Source organism: Pogoniulus pusillus, chromosome 18, assembly GCF_015220805.1.
Source record: "Pogoniulus pusillus isolate bPogPus1 chromosome 18, bPogPus1.pri, whole genome shotgun sequence".
NCBI lineage: Eukaryota > Metazoa > Chordata > Aves > Piciformes > Lybiidae > Pogoniulus > Pogoniulus pusillus.
The window spans coordinates 6945304-6965704 of NC_087281.1; the positions used below are offsets into that span (position 1 = coordinate 6945304).

The following is a 20401-nucleotide window of genomic DNA, read 5'->3' on the forward strand; positions in this document are numbered from 1 at the left end:
TGAGTAAAGTATTGGGGTTTTCTTTCTTTGTTTTTTTTTTTTTTAAGTTCCCAAGTACCAAAGATGGGGTAGAACATGAACCTGGTGTTGGGTTTTTGCCCTTTTAGTTTAATCTCAGATTATATTGGAAGTGGCTTTTGGCAGGAAAAGAGAAGTTTGAGTCTGTATGTCTGTTCAAATACTGAGCAAGGAAAATGGAGTGAAAACAAAAATGGAATCAAAAACTTGAGGAGGATTAATAATAGAATGGTGGAAGAGATCCTCGTTTTTGGATTGTGGCTAGGTCCCAGTTTCTGTCTGGAGGGTAAGAATCAGATTGCTGGCAGGATTGGCAAGGTAAATGCAGATGTAACTGCCGTTCAGTAACAGCTTTTATTTGGTAGCTTAAGGATTTGCAGAACTTGGACTGAGATTCAACACAGCAGAAGCCTTGCTTAAGGCTGACATTTCTCATAAACATTTTGTCAAAACCCATCCTGCATTTCAGCATGTGGATGAGGAAGACTGATCTTAAGGTCAGAGCATAGGTGCAGAGCAACTTGATAGAAGAGCCATATAAACTACAGTCCATTTCTTCCTCATGTCTTCAAGAATCCCTGGTACTTGACCTTTGGGTAATGGGCAATGTTTCTCTTTCTATCCAGCTTCTCACTCAACAAATAGACTTCTGGTGCAATGGTAAGTGTAGAGGTTGTTTCTCTCTTCCAAGGTCCAGAGATGAGCTTAGGCTAAGATACAACTCCGTCTACTTTCATCTCTGTAAGAAATAAATGCTTCATCTAAAGGCAGATAGCACTGCTCCTTAAAATTATTTCATCCCTCTGATTTGTTTTAAAATCATATTTTCATTTGATAATAGTTATGCAAAAGATCTGGGCTGACTTAAGTGAAATCTGTGTATAAGTAGTCTAGTTACAGAATGTTCTCCTTCTCAGGCCATTTCACAAATGCAGCTCCAATGCAAAAAGTGCCAACCTATACAGTGCCAACCTATACTTATTAACTGTGTGCTCAGTTTTATTTCTTTTGCAGTGTTATCCTTTTCCACCATAGTCTTTTGCTGGTAACTTTCCCCATGAGAGTTTTCTGTAGCAGACTGGTTTTTTTTTCCTAAGAAACTTAGGTCTTTACTATGAATTTTGAAAGTATGACTAATCCCCCTCAAACACGTTCCAAATGTTAAGTATCAGTATTCCCATCTGTCACTTAAAATTTTCTTTGAGTGAGAACAAAGTTTTTCTGGGCATCATGTTTATGAGAGATCCTGGGGACATAACTACTTCAGTGGCGATAGTAATGGATAATGTTGTTTGGCACCTGGCCAGATTCATCTGACCCTTCTGGAACTAATTAACTTTTTGACAATTGGAATGGGCAGAAATGAATTAAGCTAGAAATGGATTGAGTAGTCATCACCATATTTCTTCTGGAAGCATAAAAAACTTGTCTTCCACATGCAAAACCTGCCTGATGGCTGTCCTGGAGCTTAAGGAATCAGGGCATCAACAGTTTTCTTCAAATAGAGTCAGAGCATGGGCAAGAATGTAGAAAACATTGTGGTTGTCTGGTTGATAAATGACAGTGAGCCTCTAAGTTCATGGTTGGTTTGTTGGTGTTGGGTTTTTGCCCTTTTGGTTTAATCTCAGGTTGTATTGGAAGTGGCTTTTGGCGGGCAAAGGAAAGTTTGAGTCTGTATGTCTGTTCAAATACTGAGCAAGGAAAATGGAGTGAAAACAAAAATGGAATCAAAAACTTGAGGAGGATTAATAATAGAGTGGTGGAAGAGATCCTCATTTCTGGATTGTGGCTAGGTCCCAGTTTCTGTTTGGAGGGTAAGAATCAGATTGCTGGCAGGATTGGCAAGGTAAATGCAGATGTAACTGCCGTTTCAGTAACAGCTTTTATTTAGTAACTATGGGATTTGCAGAACTTGGACTGAGATTCAACACAGCAGAAGCCTTGCTTAAGGCTGACATGTCTCATAAACATTTTGTCAAAACCCACCCTGCATTTCAGCATGTGGATGAGGAAGACTGATCTTGTGGTATAGGTGATATGCCTCTTGCAGCTTCTGGGGGTGAATTCCATGTGTGTATTCTCGAGACTGCTTTTTCTCCAAATCCAGTGGGACTTGGGCCAGATGTGATTTTTGTGCACAGACCAAGCAGGATGTCTCATGCACTTCCAGCTACATCGGGTTTCAGATCAGAGAGTTGTGGCACTTCATTGATTTTGCTGCTTCTTACTGTTTGGAGGAGTTTCTGGGATGTGTCTTATAAAGGAGATGTGAGGGATTTGAGTTCACTTACACTATGGGGTGTGTTGTGTGGGTTTGTTGTTTGTTTGTTTGGGTTTTTTTTTTTTGTCAGAGAAGACAGAAGCTGGGAGTGGAAGGCAGAGGAGTGTTAGTGGAGCTGTGAAGCTTGAAACCCAAAACTGAGATCCTCTACCAGTTACTTCTCCACTACACAAAAGCATAGGAAAGATATAACACAGGGCAGTGTCCTGAGCTGTGTTTTTTTCTTATACCTGAGCTAGATGGATTTGGTTTTATTGCATAGTAGTACAATTTATCATGTAGATGCAGCTTGTGGAATTATAGTCATCTCTAAATGAAATCTGGTAGTCTGGGTTCCTTTTAATGGTACATTTCTCAGTTGCCAGTGCTGAAAGCTTCCAGTCATGTAGGATTTTTTTTTGCTATTGATAACTGTTGTGAGAGGTGATGAATTAGGATTATTGAATCTGATTCTTTACACCGTTGTCTTTGAGGATAAGTAAATACCACAAATTTTTCCTGTTGCAGAAGACTGGCAGTTTATTTGCAGCATGTGGCATTGGTTTTAGACTGCATCATCTGGGGCTTCTTGTTATCACACAGTATTATTAGGATTGGAAGAGACCTCACAGATCATCAAGTCCAACCCTTTACCACAGAGCTCAAGGCTAGACCATGGCACCAAGTGCCACGTCCAGTCCTGCCTTGAACAGCTCCAGGGACGGCGACTCCACCACCTCCCCGGGCAGCCCATTCCAGTGTCCAATGACTCTCTCAGTGAAGAACTTTCTCCTCACCTCAAGCCTAAATCTCCCCTGGCGTAGCTTGAGGCTGTGTCCTCTCGTTCTGGTGCTGGCCACCTGAGAGAAGAGAGCAACCTCCTCCTGGCCACAACCACCCCTCAGGTAGTTGTAGACAGCAATAAGGTCTCCCATGAGCCTCCTCAGAAGCTGCTTCAAACAACTGGTGTTTATTTGCATGTGTTTTCTTCTCTCTCCTAGCTATACATACACAATATGCTAGTTAGCTTTTGTCTTTTCTCAAAGTTGTTTTCTCTTGCTCAGCAAGCATTAAGCCAGTGCTTAGTCTGGCTGTTTCCATTTCTTCCAGCTTGTTCTTCTTTCTCTGCCTGTGTGTTTCGTTTGTGGGTTTGTTGTTGTTTTGGGTTTGTGGAGTTGTGTTTTGTTGGAGGTGTTTTTCACTTATAAAAAAGTCCCTGGAGCATGGACATGGTAAAATAGATTCCTTTCTCTACTCTGGGAAGACTTCAGTTGTCTTTTGCAGCCTTTCAGGAAAACTGCTGCATTGTTTTTCCCTCTATTTAAATGTTCCCTAATAAGATGTTTTCTGTTAACTGATCCAATAACTTCAAAACACAAAGTCTCCTAACGCCTCTTTCACAAGTTTATTATCCATTAAACTGCCAATCATATTTGTTGTTGTAATAAATTTATTCCAACCTGCTTTTATTTATTCTGAACAAAACTTTAAATGATGCTTTATGGTAACTAACTAAACCTTCATCAGTCTGCACTGATATCATAAAGACTTGTTTATCGTAAACAATCTTTATTACATAAACTCACATATCTTTTATAGTTCATAAACACTTTCCCTGGGACATAATGCACACATGCATGCACTTCAGAGGGGCCTGGACAGGCTGGATGAGTGGGCAGAGGCCAGTGGGATGAGATTTAACAAGGCCAAGTGCAGGGTTCTGCACTTTGGCCACAACAACCCCAAGCAGCGCTAAAGGCTGGGGACTGAGTGGCTGAGAGCAGCCAGGCAGAAGGGGACCTCGGGGTAGTGGTAGATAGTAGGCTGAAGATGAGCCAGCAGTGTGCCCAGGTGGCCAAGAGAGCCAATGGCATCCTGGCCTGTATCAGGAACAGTGTGGCCAGCAGGACGAGGGAGGTTATTCTGCCCCTGGACTCAGCACTGGTCAGGACACACCTTGAGTGCTGTGTCCAGTTCTGGGCCCCTCAATTCAAGAGAGATGTTGAGGTGCTGGAAGGTGTCCAGAGAAAGGCAATGAAGCTGGTGAGGGGCCTGGAACACAAACCCTATGAGGAGAGGCTGAGGGAGCTGGGGGTGTGCAGCCTGCAGAAGAGGAGGCTCAGGGGGGACCTCATTGCTGTCTACAACTACCTGAAGGGAGGCTGTAGCCAGGTGGGGGTTGGTGTCTTCTCCCAGGCAACCAGCAACAGAACAAGGGGACACAGTCTCAAGCTGTGCCAGGGGAAGTCTAGGCTGGACATTAGGAGGAAGTTGTTGGCAGAGAGAGTGATTGGCATTGGAATGGGCTGCCCAGGGAGGTGGTGGAGTCACCAACCTTGGAGGTGTTGAAGCAAAGCCTGGCTGAGGCACTTAGTGCCATGGTCTAGTTGAGTGGCTAGGGCTGGGTGCTAGGTTGGCCTGGATGATCTTGGAGGTCTCTTCCAAGCTGGTTGATTCTATGATATGTAGCTAATGCAGCTCTTTCTTAATACAGGTTTCTCAGCTGAAATGCTTGGAGAGTATAGCTCCTTCTGCAGTAATTCTGTGTTAAAACCCAGCAGTGTTCTTCACGAAGATACTTTAATTTTTATGAAGTTAACTTCTAGCAAATAATGTATGCGGTTACAACATAATGCTTTGTGATCTGGTGTGGTTTACTTGGTCACACAGTCTTTATTGGCCACCATTATGCAAGTATTTTTTAATTATGAAGCTATATTCTGGTAGGGTTTTTTTTCACAGGTCTCTTATTTCCCCATGCAGAATGGATCTGCTTCTGAGCTAAGTAGTAAAGGAGCACACTTCTCTGCAGGATCATTGCCTCATTAACTGCAGGAGCTTGTGTTGAGAGGCAAGATATTGCAGAGCTGGCAAGGATGATCTCTGCACTTGGAGAACTAAATCCCCATGCAGAACAAATTCTGTGGCTGCACCATTTTCTTCATTGCATAAATCTGGATTTAGGATGTGATTAGAATATCTTCCCTATTTTTGGATCGCCTGTATCCGCATATGAGATAATAGTACTCAGTCTTCATTGGGGAGTGGGCATGGACTGTAAAAATGAAAAAATACTGTACTTGGAGTAGATTTGATTCATTATGCTTAAATATAATTTGGCATCTCATAGTAAGGATGAATAATTTCCAATTAAACAATCTCCCTCTCTTCTGTGTCTTGAATAAACAGTGGGATTCTGTTGTGGGGAAGGAAAAATATGACTGTACATCAGAACAGTGTTACTGGGCAGAGCTAAACATTACATAAGTAGCTTTAGCTTAACACTGCCTAGTTCTTGAATGTTTAATTTTGTTGTGCTCATTTTAATTCTGAGATTAATGTTTTGAAATAAGCATTTATATGCAGGTAATATTCTTTGGATGATGCCAAACAGTGCATAATCTCTATATGCAGAGTCTCTGACTGTGATTTTGGTAGCACAGCACAGAAATCAGGCACTGAGGATATCCAGGACAAGGAAGGTGGGCTTGTGCAGCCTGTGGCATGGCCTATGCTTTCTTAATTGGATCTCCCCTTGCACCCTGCAAAGGTATATCCTAGGTCTGCATAAGCTCACTTTCATCTGTTGATAGGAGTGTGGGTGCACGTTTCTTCTCCTGTTACTCTTCCTTGCAGTAATTGTTGCTTTGGTTGGTTTTTTGTGTTTTTTGGTAGGAGGCTAAAGAGATTCTTGGATTTTTCAAGCTAAGGCCTTTTGGTGAGGAAAGTTCAGAGTAGGGAGGTGCACTTCTGTTTCCCCCACCTCTTACCCAAACCATAGGCTATAACTGAAAATGACGCTCTTCCTGCTGCAAGAGCTCCAAGTGACCACCAATCTTTCTGCCTTCAAGGCGAAATGCTGCTTTTCAATTTATTGTCTTTTTCCATCATTACTAAAGCAAAGAAGTTAGGATGACTGATATGCAACGAGGGAGGAGGAATAGTGGGAAGGGATACTAAATAAAGTACTAGTAGTTAAACTGCCTCTTGAGGTAATATAATTTGGAACGATGTGGCAGTGAGCCCAGCATAAGTGCGTGTTTTGATGAATGTGTTTCTTGGACAGTAGAGCAGGCTGGAGCTCCTTCTGCTTCGCAGAGGCTTTGTGATCAGTTGCTTCCTGGTGCTTCCTTTCTAGCTGTGCAGTCATGGACAAGTGCACTAGTCTTGGGTTTAAAATATCTTTACTATAAACAAAGCAGCACCAAGATTGGGACTGAGCGACACTTACACAGCAATTTTTTACAGCCAAGAGTGGCTCCTTTCAGGAGAGCAGTGCACAGGTCATACCAATTGATAACTGTACAGAGCCTGTTGATGGACATGCAACCCCCTAAATTCCAATAAATTGTTTAGCTCATTAAAGGGCAAGCTGGTAATTTCTTGAACAAACTGGTCTGCTTTGGAGGTTACCATGATGCTCTCCTACTAGAGAGTCCCTGTTTTATGGAACAAAATTGTTACCTTTTCCAAAAGGTTTCTCCTGCTGGGACTACAGAACAGGTATTAACAGAGGAGAGGTCTATAACACTTGACACACAGCAGTGAGACAAAAGCACAGTCTCTCTTGTTCTTTTTCTCATTCTCTCCTATCTCTGCCTGAATAGAATTGATTGGATAGAACATGCTGTAATTTGTTTTTACAATGAATAATGTTCCAGTTTATCCTCAGGGACTGCTGGGTGAGTAATCTCACACTGACCTTGACACCCTGATGTTGTAAAATATGTATTTGGTTGGTTGTTTTAGGCAGAGAAGTAATTTAATTTTTGTTTTAATTCTAGTAAAAGGAGGCTAATAAGGAAATATTGGTGAGCCTTCTGCCTGTGTGATAAAATGTTATAACTACTTACCTACCTTTATATATGGAGAAAATGTTATTTGGCTTACAAGCTCATCAGAGAATGAGATAGATTTTTATTAACTTCTGTGTTAACTCTTGGGTTTGCATCTGTCTTCTATCAATTTACAGACTTGGGTATTAATCCATGTTTTAATTCACATGAGACATGCTTGACACTGTTCAAATAAATTGGGTTGCTGATGTTGAAGTGAATACATTTAGCCTCACGTTGAAGTGAGTACATTGGCTGTAGATTTGTTTGGTTGCAGAGGGTGATAGCTAATGCTAAAATGTAATAGTCAATGTTTCAAATCACACTGACTATATGGTAACTAAAAGCATTACAAGGCAAGAAAGAAAGGTTTTGTAGGAGAGCAAGAGCATCAGCAACCACTTAGACCTTCAAAAAGCTTGTGTGTCATGCTGGTCTGTTAGAACTGATGCTGATCCTTGTATGTTCAGTATTTGTATTGCACTGAAGGTAAGAGGTCCTGAGTCATTCTGCAGAATTGAGGCATGGACTAATATGAATCACCTCTCACTAAACCACCTGCAGACAAGAAGCTTAAATTGCTCAGCAGTTGAGCAAGAAGCTTTAAACATGCCTTCCTTCTGTCCTGGCACGCAACCTCCAAGCATGTCATTTTTAGCTTGTCTCCATAGGTATTTGTGGTGGTTTGGCCCTGGCTGGAGGCCAGATGCCTGCCACAGCTGCTCTATCACTCTTTTTCCTCTTAGATGGACAGGGAAAATAGAAGTGTGGCAGCCAAGATAGAACCAATTTAATAACATGTGAAGCCCAAAGCAAAGGCTGCATGTGAAAGCTGAGGAAGATGTTATTCTCTGCTTCCCATCAGCAGAGGATGTACAGTCACTCTCCAGGAAGCAGGGCTTCAATATGCATAGCAGTCGCCCTAGAGGATAGATGCTGTCACAGAATGTCCCTGCACTTCCTCATTTCACTTAGCTTATGTATCTGAGCTGGCATCATAGGGCATGGAACACTTAGAGTTTGGGTCACTTGGCCTGGCTGTGTCCCCTCCCAAGACCTTACTCACCCCTCAGCATACTCTTGGGGTGGGGAAACGTTAGAAAATCACAGCCCTGGTGCTTGGTTCAGCAGTAGACAAAGTACTGGTGCAGTATCAACACCCAGCTCCAGCACTATCAAAGACAGTGTTAGAAAGATGCTCTGCAGAGAATGAACTCTGGCTCAGCCAAGCCCAATACAGTATTAGTAACTGAAGTGGCTGATACAGCAGAATGCTGTGCTGCCATGCAGTGAGACTTGGGCAGGCTGGAGCTTGGGTGGGGAGAAGTTCAATGAAATATAACAAGGGCAAGAGGAGTCTTGCATCTGGGAAAAACAGTCCCACAGTTTGAGGTCTGACCTGTCGGAGGGCAGTGCAAGGGGAAAGGGACCTGGGGATTCTGAAGGACAGAAGGTTGACCATGAGCCAGCTGTGTGTCCTTGCAGCCAAGAAGGCCAATGACATCATGGGGGTGTATTGGAAAGTGTGTGGTTAGTAGGTTGAGAGAGATTCTCCTCCCCCTCTTCTCTGCCCTGATGAGGCCACATTTGCAATATTGTGTCCTGTTCTGGGCCCCTCAGTTCAAGAAAGACAGGGAACTGCTTGAGAGCATCCAGTGTAGAGCCACAAAGATGCAGTGGCATATCTCCATTATGAGGAAAGGCTGAGGCAGCTGGTTGTGTGGCTTGGAGAAGAGGAGAGTCAGGAGTGACTTCATTAATGTTTGTAAATGTGTAAAGGCTGAGTGTCAGGAGGATGGAGTCAGGCTCTTCTTGGTGACATGCAGTGACAGGACAAGAGGCAGTGGGTGCAAACTGGTTCCATGTAAACCTAAGGGAAAACATTTCCATTGTGAGGGTGACAGAACACTGGAACAGGCTGCCCAGAGAGGTTCTGGAGTCTCTTTCTCTGGAAGCATTGAAAACCTGCCTAGATGTGTTCCCCTCTGACCTACCCTAGGTGATTCTTCTCTAGCAGGGGTGTTGGGTTAGATGATCTTCTTAGGTCCCTTCCAACCTGTAACATTCTGTGATTCTGTGAAAGTTAAGGAAATGAGGTTGTTGAGTGAGCTTTTAGTTAGGCCCACAGCTAAGACAGAATGTGTGCAAATACTATCCCTTTATTTTATGAGGTTGAAGATTTCCTCAGCTATGCAGAGAGAATGTCATAAAACTTCCATGTAGAAAGATTGTTTCAAGAATGTTTGTGGGTAGCTCTGGTGCAAAGCATGAACTTTTCTCTTAGGAGTAAGAATGGTAAGATACTTGGCAGTGCTTGAGTCAAAATGTCCCTAGAGAAAAGCCATTGGATCCCCTTTGACTTTTAGTTGAAATTACATTTGTTAAACAAAAATGAGAATTTAGCTTGTATATGGAGCAAAAAAAGGTCTGGAAACCACAATTTCAGGTTTCCTCAGTTATTTTGAAGGCACTCTAGAGCAGGGTTTCTGACACTGGAGACTGTTCTCCATTCATCTCTTCTGTGAGACCAAACCAGGGAAGACTGTTTGGTGAATGCAACATCTCTTAGAATCATAGAATCAGCCAGGTTGGAAGAGACCTCCAAGATCATCCAGTCCAACCTAGCACCCAGCCCTAACCAATCAACCAGACCATGGCACTAAGTGCCTCATCCAGGCTTTTCTTGAAGACCCCCAGGGACAGTGCCTCCACCACCTCCCTGGGCAGCCCATTCCAATGCCAATCACTCTCTCTGTGAAGAACTTCTTCCTAAGAGCCAGCCTATACCTACCCTGGCACAACTTGAGAATGTGCCCCCTTGTTCTATTGCTGGTTACCTGGGAGAAGAGGCCACCCCCCACCTGGCTACAATGCCCCTTCAGGTAGTTGTGGACAGTAATAAGATCACCCCTGAGCCTCCTCTTCTCCAGGCTAAACAGGCCCAGCTCCCTCAACCTCTCCTCATAGGATTTGTGCTCCAGGCCCCTCACCAACGTTGTTGCCCTTCTCTGGACATGTTCCAGCAACTCAACATCTTTCTTGAATTGAGGGGCCCAGAACTGGACACAGTACTCAAGGTGTGGCCTGACCAGTGCTGAGTACAGGGGCAGAATAACCTCCCTTGTCCTACTGGCCACACTGTTCCTGATGCAGGCCAGGATGCCATTGGCTCTCTTGGCCACCTGGGCACACTGCTGGCTCATCTTCAGCCTACTATCTTTCAGTACCCCCAGGTCCCTCTCCTCCTGGCTGCTCTCAGCCACTCAGTCTGTGCAGTCAGCCATTAACAGCCTGTTCCAAGTGTTTAGGGCACAGCAGGTAGCTGCTTGTATGGAGTCTGGCCTCAGATTGAGTGCACAGAGGCTGTCTGCCTTGTGCCCAGCTGTGGGGGATGAAGGGTCTCATGTGTGATGTACGTCCACCAACGAGCCCTTCACAGCCTTTCAGCTGATGTTGTGTGAGCTCTATGGTGTTTGACACGTAATTAAAAAGGAATCTTTTTGCAACAGTGAGGCTGTGACAACCTGACACAGTTGGCTTGTGGCTACCTAGGGGTCCATAAGAGCCATCAGTTCTAGTCTGAGTGTTTGTGACACTGTCCATGGCAGGAGCTCTCCAGTGTAATAGAGTTACATTTCGTTTTTCTTCATATCTAAATTAATTGCCTTATCTTTCTGTCCAAATGCAAATTTCTTCTTCCAGTTACTGTAAACCCTTCTTCTCTGTAATATGTGCCAGGCTACAGCAGACAATAGATTTTCCTCATTTTCATTGATAACACTTCTTTTGAAATAAGAAAATTAAAATGTGTCATGATGATTTGGAAAGAAATAAATACACTGAGGTTAAGCTTTCAGCCCAATTCGACTTTGACAGTAGGAACTACTGGGGGAGGGCTCAATTCTCCCTTAGCAAGTTTTGCTTTTTCAGGAATATAGCAGAGTTGCTTTTTGTGTGAGATTCTTTCTCATAGCAATTTTGTCCTATAATGCTTGTTGAATATAACTCATGCAGTGACAATCTGAGTTTTTGAGTCCTGTGACCTTCTGGACTTTAACCCTTTATATTTGACCTTCACTGGCTTCTAATGTACACTCTTTACTGATTCTTGATTCACAGTATCACACAGTATCACCAAGGTTGGAAGAGACCTCATAGATCATCAAGTCCAACCCTTTACCACAGAGCTCAAGGCTAGACCATGGCACCAAGTGCCACATCCAACCTTGCCTTGAACAGCTCCAGGGATGGCGACTCCACCACCTCCCCGGGCAGCCCATTCCAGTGTCCAATGACTCTCTCAGTGAAGAACTTTCTCCTCACCTCCAGCCTAAATTTCCCCTGGCGCAGCTTGAGGCTGTGTCCTCTTGTTCTGGTGCTGGCCACCTGAGAGAAGAGAGCAACCTCCTCCTGGCCACAACCACCCCTCAGGTAGTTGTAGACAGCAATAAGGTCTCCCCTGAGCCTCCTCTTCTCCAGGCTAACCAATCCCAGCTCCCTCAGCCTCTCCTCGTAGGGCTGTGCTCAAGGCCTCTCCCCAGCCTCGTCGCCCTTCTCTGGACACGCTCAAGCATCTCAATGTCCCTCCTAAACTGGGGGGAGCTTGATCCTTGGACCTCTGCATAGGTGTTTAGAATGGGTTATTTCAGTTTGCTGTCTGTTAATCCTGTGGGGTGGGGCAGTGGGAAGATGCCTACCTGCTTGCTGCCCTCCATCAGGTCTGAGATCCTCAGCATTACTGCAGCAACATTCCAACCAAGGGAAGTTGTCGGCACTGGCGCTAGATAACAAAGAGTTTGTGACAGAATGCTCATAGCATTTAATGGATGTGGATCAATATGTTGTATATGCTGACCAAATTTATCCTGCTTTCTGTAAGGATATGCAAACAGATAGTCTTAATAGTATGGAAAAACCTCCACCAGGCATAACTTAATTTTTATGTCATCTCGCTACACCAGTAAGATATAATATACAGTACACAGATTACACAGGCAAATAGACTGTTCTTACCAAAGTCATTATCAGTTGCTATTTGGCATCCTCATTAGAAATGTCTTATTGGAATATGACTGTCTGTATTATTCTTAAAGCATTGTTCTTTGCTGCTATTAGGCTACCACTGACAATTATCAAACAAATTGCCAATTGTCAATATGCAAATAGCTTACTGGGTTATTATCTCAAATATGCTTTAGTATTTTCCTGTTGAACAGAAATGCTCAGTTCTAGTTTGCAGTAATGAGAAAGCTGACAAGAGGATGAGGTTGCAGCAGTCAAAGATGGGCATGAGCAAAAGCTGTGACCGGGAAGTATTTTAATATCTGTGTGGAACTGAAGCTTCCTAAGTTTACTTCTCATACCTCAAAATGATATATAACTATTACCAAACATTGCTGTGATGGTTTGGGTGTTCCCTGCCCCCCCCCCCCCCCACACTTTGGAAATCACCCAGACTAGATTCAGCTGGCTCTGGAAACTTGAATGAAACTTATATTTAGCACAATATCTAATCAGATATTTATAGTACATACAGTTGTAGGCAGAAATAGACAAGGTAAAAGGTAATACAGAAATACAACAGCCCTCCCAGAAACCTGAGTCCCTAGGAGGTGGCTTCCAACTGCCCTTCCACCTTCTCTCCCCCCCACCTCAACCTTACTCCAGTCCCAAGGAAGAATGGAGGTTTGGCCAGGGGGTTAGGAAGCAAAGTGGATTAGTCAGAGAAACGGAGGGTGAAGTTAGAGAGATGCAGCTCTGAGCTCCCCAGCAGGAGTAGTAGTGCCTTATTTGTGTTTTGATTCTTGTTCCTATACATCTCAGCAAGCCTATGAGTGAAGTAGACATCACCATTGTTTTCCTTCCACAGCCTGTAATCTAATTCTTCTCACCAAAACATTCCAGCTAGCTCCAAACTAGCACAATTGCTTTGGTAGAAGTTAACCTTGGTTAAGGGGGTTGACTCAGCACTGTGTTTTGAGGGGTAGCTTCATAACATAGAGTAGGTCTGTTTACAGAGTCAGAAATGTGATCAGTAAGAAAAAACTTCTCTTGGTAGGTAGCTGACATGGTTACTGTAGCTGTGCTCTGATACAGGGCACCTCCAGATTGCTTACTTATGCACAGCTGTAAAAGGCATCCCAACACTTCAGCCATGCTGTTGTTGAATACTCCTTCCCCTTTGTACTTTATTTTCATGCTTCAGTCTAACATAATTTTATTACAAGCTATTTCATCATACCTGCTTCTACAAGATCTAACTGCTGCCTGCTTTGGCAAGGCATTGTATTTATTGCTAGTTTTGTTACTCAAACATGTAGACAGGAGTAAAGAGTGTGTGAGTATTTTAGGCAGAGGTTTATAGCCTCATTTTGTAGCACAAATGTTTGTATAAGCATTTATGTTCTGGGGAGCTTGTGGTAGCATGCCTTTTCTGAAGCTTCTGTCTCTGGGTCTGCATGATCTCAGGGGAAAACAAACCAACCACATTTAGTCTGGTAAATCTCTGGTTTTTCCTGTTAATTTGTAGCTGAGGCTTTGTTGCCAAAATCTCTTTTAAAATCTAATATTTTGGTGAATGGGAATGTGTGCATGTCATAAAATGCACACAAAGATGACAGCAGCTCTTTCAGACTGTTGCTGCTGAGCTGTTAGCAGTTGTCCTGGGTGATGTGCTGTCTGACCTCTTTGCAGTGGTGTGCTCACGACTCACTTCCTGACCCTGAGGATGAGCAGCAGTGTCTACTGCAGACAGGCACTAAGTGGAGCACTGCCCCGGCAGTGCTGCTGCTGCTTCATGTGCCAGCCTGGAGAGGAAGAACGATTGCACCAAGCCTCAAGCTGCTTTGTTTACCTTGCTCCTCAAGCAGGCTCTTCTCCAGTTAACCCCATGCCTCATTTTGTTTCTGACAGTGTTGCATGGGCAGGTGTACCGATTCTGCACCCCTGAAGGGACATGGCTGCTGAAGGAGAACTCAACCTTGCCCTGGAGGAACCTGTCTGAGTGTGAGGCCTCTGACCAGGTAACCATTTCCGTCTCTTGCTGTTGTTCCACATGAAACAGAAGGGAGGGAAAATGTTTTGTTGATGCCCACACATTTTTCTCTTGTCAGAGTAATCTTGACTAACTCATCTAGGATGCCTCATTTCAGTGAACCTAATGGTAAAGGACATTATATCTCTCCCCTTCAGCAAAGGGAGCATGGAGGGTAGGTGAGGTGGGTTTATATGTACATGAGAGCACCAAGAGCAGTGAACCAGGTAGTCTCAGCTGCAGTGCAGGGGGCTTAACTGCAGCCCACTGGGACCAGAGGAGTAACCTAATGTTGTTCCTGTGTCTGTTCTTCCACTGTCAAACCATTCCAATAAAGGGACCACTCACTCTCTTTGTCTTGTTAGCAGCTATTAAGGTGATTAAGATGAACTGAACTGAAGAATAATTGCTTTATACCTTTGGGCACAGGGCAGTCCCTGCTTTTTGTTTGTTTGTCTTTTTAACTTAATTTGCTGAAGGCGATGGAATTAGGCTTGTCAGTGTTACTTTCTTGCCCTAGTGCTTTATGCTCTGCAGGGAGTGGAGACACTGGGCACTAAATGAGGGAGAGTGTGGGTATTTCCAGGGGGTTTTTGAGAGCCATTAGCGTCAGCTAGCACACCACTTGTGTTCCCATGGCACTTGATACCGTTACTGCTGTGAGTCTCCAAGGGCAATTCTTTGCCTCACGTAAATTGAGTGCCCTCTCTCCATCCCATGGTACTGGGAACTAGTACATACCTAGTCAAAGAATTTCAGGTATATGAAATTCCCAAGTGCTGCGGGATCTGTATGTTTTGAGGTTCCTATTGTGCCTTGTTCTTTGCAAGGAATAAATGTCTGTAGACTAGAAGGAGAAAGGAGAAGAGATAGTTTCTAATTCTTCAAATATGTTACATTTAACTTCTTCCCTTAATTTGCAGCCTCATTCTTCATCTGTTCCATTTTCTTGGGTATCCCAGCACAGCAGATTGTCTTAAAGCAAAGTGTAAGCCAAGTCATTTGACTTTTCCTTATTTGCTATTATGGTTTCTTTTGGAGCTGTGTTGGGACATGCCAAGGAGAGAGATACCTGTTGGTAACGCTTGGTCACTTTCAGTGTGTCTCCAAGTTTCTGTGAACTGATCTGGATTCTGAAACACTGTGTACATGCTGTTGGTCCCTGAAATGTGAACTGATGTGTTTGGCTTTCCAGATAGTGTATGTAGAGTCCCCTAGTAACCTTTTTTTTGTCTTCTGCATCTTGTACATGTGATCAAGTCTGGGTTTTTTTAACATTTTTTTGTGTGTATTACGTTACAACTTCTGATGAAACAAAATCCAAAGGATTTGTAAGTGTATCCTGATAACACTTTCTTTAAATGTGCAATGTGATTTTGATCTTCATAGCTGTTTTAAATGGTCAGGTCTCAATGTTTTCAGTTCTGATGCTGAAGAGATTTTTGTTTTCCCTTTAAAATATTCTTCTAGCAAATCCCTGAGGAACAGCCTGTATTTTCACCTTAAGTCCTCCTGACTGTGCTGTACACCAGATAGCTGTGCTTTTCTCTGTAGTACAACAAATATATCCCTTTGTACAGCACAGGTCTCAGAAGTCAGTTGCAGAATTAGTAGCTTAGAAGAGGGAAGTAAAATGCCTGCATCTCTTTAGACAGAGATACATGCCTAGAAATTAACCAGAACAGAGAACAGGAGTGTGCCTCAGCAGCTGAGCAATAATCCTGCCTTATTCAGACCTGCATAGAACTTTTGAAATACTTCTCCTCAAGATTTTAGCCAGCACTTTCAAGCAAGGCTCTCGGTGGTCACATCTTCAGTGGTGGATCTGAAGACAGCCACGGCGCAGGGCTGTCAAGGGCAGGGGTATGCCACTTTGCTGCTCTGGCCTGCGTTGGATTGCTCTCCCCCAGGCAGTACTGCAACACCTAGGTCATGAGATGGTGTTGAGCCAACCAGTAGGTTGAGTAGCTGAAAATAGACTATTTGGGAATAGAAAATAATTTATTTGTATGAATGAAAGTGCTTTCCTTCAGAACCAACAAGTGGGACCTGCCTTGTTTTATTTCTGAGTATAGATGTAGCCAAAGGACCCCCTCCAGCACACAGAAAGGAGATATACATTAAGTGTTTAAGTCTGAAAATACCAGCTTTGGTTCTTTTTACTGCAAGGTTGAGTTGTATCTGTGCTTCCTGCCATCTGTTTAAGACTTGCTTTTCATGGTAATTCATGCCTTTCCAGTTTCATTATGCAATAATATAGCATTATCTACTTTCTAGTCTGGCTTCAAAAATCAACTGTTTGAGTGAACACCTGGGAGCAGTTGGGTAATTAAGATTAAATTTTATTTCATACAGAAAAGAGAAGACTGATTTGACATGTGCATTTAAACTTAAAGTAAAAGAGTAAGAGGATGACTTCTGGTTGTCTTTAAGAAAAGTTGAGAAAGGAGCTGGGAGAGAAGAACTGAAGTCCATGAGCTCTGTCTTTTATCCCCTCCCTTTTTTCTTTTTTTTTTGTTCTCCCTCCTTTTCTTTTTTTCTCCTTTATATGCTCTCAGGATGCACCAGAAGAACAACTCCTGAATTTGTCCATCATATACACCATTGGATATGCTCTTTCCTTCTCTGCCCTTGTAATAGCAACTGCCATTCTTCTTGGATTCAGGTAACTGGCAAACGTCTGAAGAGAGTGGAGAAAAGGGGTAATGTTTTTCAATATGACAGTTTCAGATTTTGGCAGAATAATTTGGTTTTGTTTCTTTACTTCTTTCATCACCTCATTTCTCTGGTTTATATCACTTCTGTGTTTCTTCCTGCAATAATTTCTTCTCAAAATGAAAGTAAGATTCCTAAATTTTGGCACTATTACCTGTGTGAACATGCAGAATAGATGGTTTTTTGTCAGTTGAACTATTTTATTGTGATTGTGATTTTTATTTCAATGAAACTTCTCATGGAAGAGAGAGAGATTCCAGCATTCTCTCATGGTGTCACCGTGCAAATGAGGCACTAGTCTGGGATATTAGAGGACATTTAGGACAGAAGTTTTTGTCTTCCCAGAGTCACAGAATGTTAGGTGTTGGAAGGGACCTTGAAAGATCATCTAGTCCAACTCCTCTGCTAGAGCCTATACCAGATCACACAGGAATGCATCCAGGCAGATTTTGAACATCTTCGGAGAGGGAGACTCCACAGTCCCCCTGGGCAGCTTGTTCCAGTGTTCTGTTAGCCTCACAGGGAAAGAAATTCCTCCTCATGTTTCCATGAAACTTCCTTTGCCTCAGCTTCCACCCATTGCCCCTTGTCCTGTTGTCGGGCATCAGTGAGCAGAGCCTGGCTCCATCCTCCTGGCACTCAGCCTTTACATACTTATAAACATTGATGAGGTCACCTCTCAGTCTCCTCCAAGCTAAAGAGCCCCAGCTCCCTCAGTCTCTCCTTGTAACAGAGATGTCCCATTCCCTTAATCATCTTTGTGTCTCTGCCCTGGACTCCATCAGTGAGTTCTCTGTTCTTCTCAAACTGAGGGGCCCAGAAGTGGACACAATATTTAAGATGCAGCCTCACCATGGCAGAGTGGAGGGAAAGGAGAACCTCACTCTACGTCCTAACCACAGCCCTTTTAACACACCCCAGAATGGCATTTGCCTTCTTGGCCACAAGAGCACATTACTGCTTGCTTGTCTTGCTTGGAATTACACAGAGTGTAAGGCTCAGTCTGGCCTGTTTCCTAGTCCTCACATGCCAGGTATATTTCAATGCAGAAAGGTTTTTTTGATGTAGTTTCCCTCTTTGGAGAAATTTCAGAAATTCTTATTTCTTCTGCACTATTAACAAAGAACTGAATTTGGAAACTCGAACACTTTGAGGAATAAATTCCTGGCACCTCATTAGATAGAACGTTGCAGTCATGCACCAACAAACTGCATGGAGTGCATCAAAATGGAGGGACTGTTGCACATGCCAGTGATACACTGCATAAGTTTGGTGCTAAACAAAATCCAAACAACAAAACACTGGACCACAACTTTGAATTCCAACAGAGTTTGTTTGTTTTTTTAATAATCACATATGTTCATCTAAGCCAGACTTCTCTGCAGTTTGGAGATGCTGAACACAGGACAGTGATAATTAACATAAAGACATGATGTTGCTCTGTTGTGGGAAGGAGGTCCCTTTGTCCTGCTCTTGTGTGTTGCCAGGTCATGGGGAAGAACTACTTTTCATGAGGAAAGTTGTGTTTACTTTGAAGTTGGCAGAACTGTCTACAACTACCTGAAGGGACACTGTAGGCAGGTGGGGGTTGGTCTCCAGGCAACCAGTAACAGAACAAGGGGACACAGTCTCAAGTTGTGCCGGGGAAAGTATAGGCTGGATGTTAGGAGGAAGTTCTTCATAGAGAGAGTGATTGGCATTGGAATGGGCTGCCCAGGGAGGTGGTGGAGTCACTGTCCCTGGAGGTGTTCAAGCAAAGCCTGGATGAGGCACTTAGTGCCATGGTCTAGTTGCCTGGCTAGGGCTGGGTGCTAGGTTGGACTGGATGATCTTGGAGGTCTCTTCCAACCTGGTTGATTCTATGATTCTATCAACACTGAAACAGACTGCCCAGAGGGCAACCCTTCTTGAGTGTGATCCTGTGCATCCTGATCTAGGTGAATCTGCTTTAGCGGAGGAGTTGGACCTCTTCAGAGGTCACATCCAACACCTACCATTCTGTGTGATTCTGTCTCATCATCCCTCTTTCATGCTGATGAGGCTGCCTCCTGGAAAAAAAAAAGGCAACATATAATTTTTTATCACCTGGTAATCTATTTCAAATCAGATCAGGAACTTTCAGTGTTCTGATCCTTAAGAAATATCTTTCCCTGGCCAAAGAATTATCATCACCAGTCCATGGTCGTTCACGCCGTGCCAGTGCTCTCTTAGCAAGGCAGTCCTTCTCCTTTCCTCCCTCCAAAGTATTTATAACCTTAATGTATTTAAACCAAGCAGTTGTGCCTTTTAACTTCTAATTCCTAGAACTGAAGTGACCCAAGTCTTCTAATATTGTACCACACCTCTTGGCATTGCATTATCCCTCCCTCCTTTGGGCTGGCAGTCCCAAAGAAGATTTACAGTTACTACAGAAATACAGAGACGTGCTCATCCTCTGTGAATGCCACGTCACAGTTATGATTTGTATGTACTGTACTTGCACAACTTTGGGACTCATCTGACAAAACACCAGATGGTCTTGAAGTTTCCAAATGTCTCCCAGGATAAGTGCTTTCTCCTTGTTTCACCCATCAATGACATCGTTTGAGTAATCTTAGCAGCTCAAATGTAAAGGTCACGGAGCGCAGCCATGCTTTTTGAAGGAAGTGCACATCTTTTGGCAGGGAACAAAGGAGCAAGTTTGTCACTGAGGACTGGTGGGAGAGAAGGGTTTTTGATGTCCTGTCTTTTGGTACTTCAGCATTGTTGTCTTTTAATTGTACAGCAGTGCTGGGAGAAGTGTACTTGACTCTATATCTGAAACCTCCTTTTCAAAATCAGAAGGATTAGAGGGACTGAGAACCTTATTAAAAATATGTCACAAATCCATTTTGTGCTTTCCTGTCTGAACTCTTGTGCTAGTTTGAAGCTAGCTAGAATGTTTTGGTGAGAAGAGCTAGATCACAGGCTGTGAAAGGAAAACAAGGGTGATGTCTACTTCACTCATAGGCTTGCTGAGAGGTATAAGAACAAGAATACACACATAGATAAGGCAGTTCTTGGGGCATTGCCTGAGCTGCACTTCTCTCTAGCCTCTCTGCCGTCTCTCTGATTGTTCTGCTTTGCTTAAGTGTATCTAGAGACAACTTGGTCCTGAATCTCATTAAATAAATGACACTTACCTGGATTGCAGTTGCTGGGTTCTGACTGGAATCTCCAGTTGTGACCTCTTCTTAGTAGCTGTGCAACCTTAACAAATGGAGATCAAAATCTAATTCACTAAAACCGAAACACTGATTTTCTCTGCTTCTGTAACAGGAATGCCTTTTCAAGTTCTTAGACTATATAATAACCTATATATTTGTTTTAAATAATGATGCTGACAACCAGCAATAGAACAAGGGGACACAGTCTCAAGTTGTGGTGGGGGAAGTCTAGGCTGGATGTTAGGAGGAAGTTGTTGGCAGAGAGTGTGATCGGCATTGGAATGGGCTGCCCAGGGAGGTGGTGGAGTCACCATCCCTGGAGGTGTTCAAGAAAAGACTGGATGAGCCACTTAGT

The 20401-nt window shown here is 43.4% G+C and overlaps 1 protein-coding gene across 3 annotated transcripts in view; it reads left to right on the top strand.

Annotated features, from left to right (window-relative positions):
* The window catches only part of GLP1R (glucagon like peptide 1 receptor), a 103406-nt gene that overhangs the window by 51293 nt on the left and 31712 nt on the right, over window positions 1–20401 (top strand). For all 3 annotated transcript variants that reach the window (XM_064158309.1, XM_064158310.1, XM_064158311.1), the window contains exons 4-5: window positions 14026–14135; window positions 16705–16811. In XM_064158309.1, coding sequence (XP_064014379.1) covers window positions 14026–14135; window positions 16705–16811 — 217 coding nt within the window. The remainder of the gene's footprint in view (window positions 1–14025; window positions 14136–16704; window positions 16812–20401) is intronic.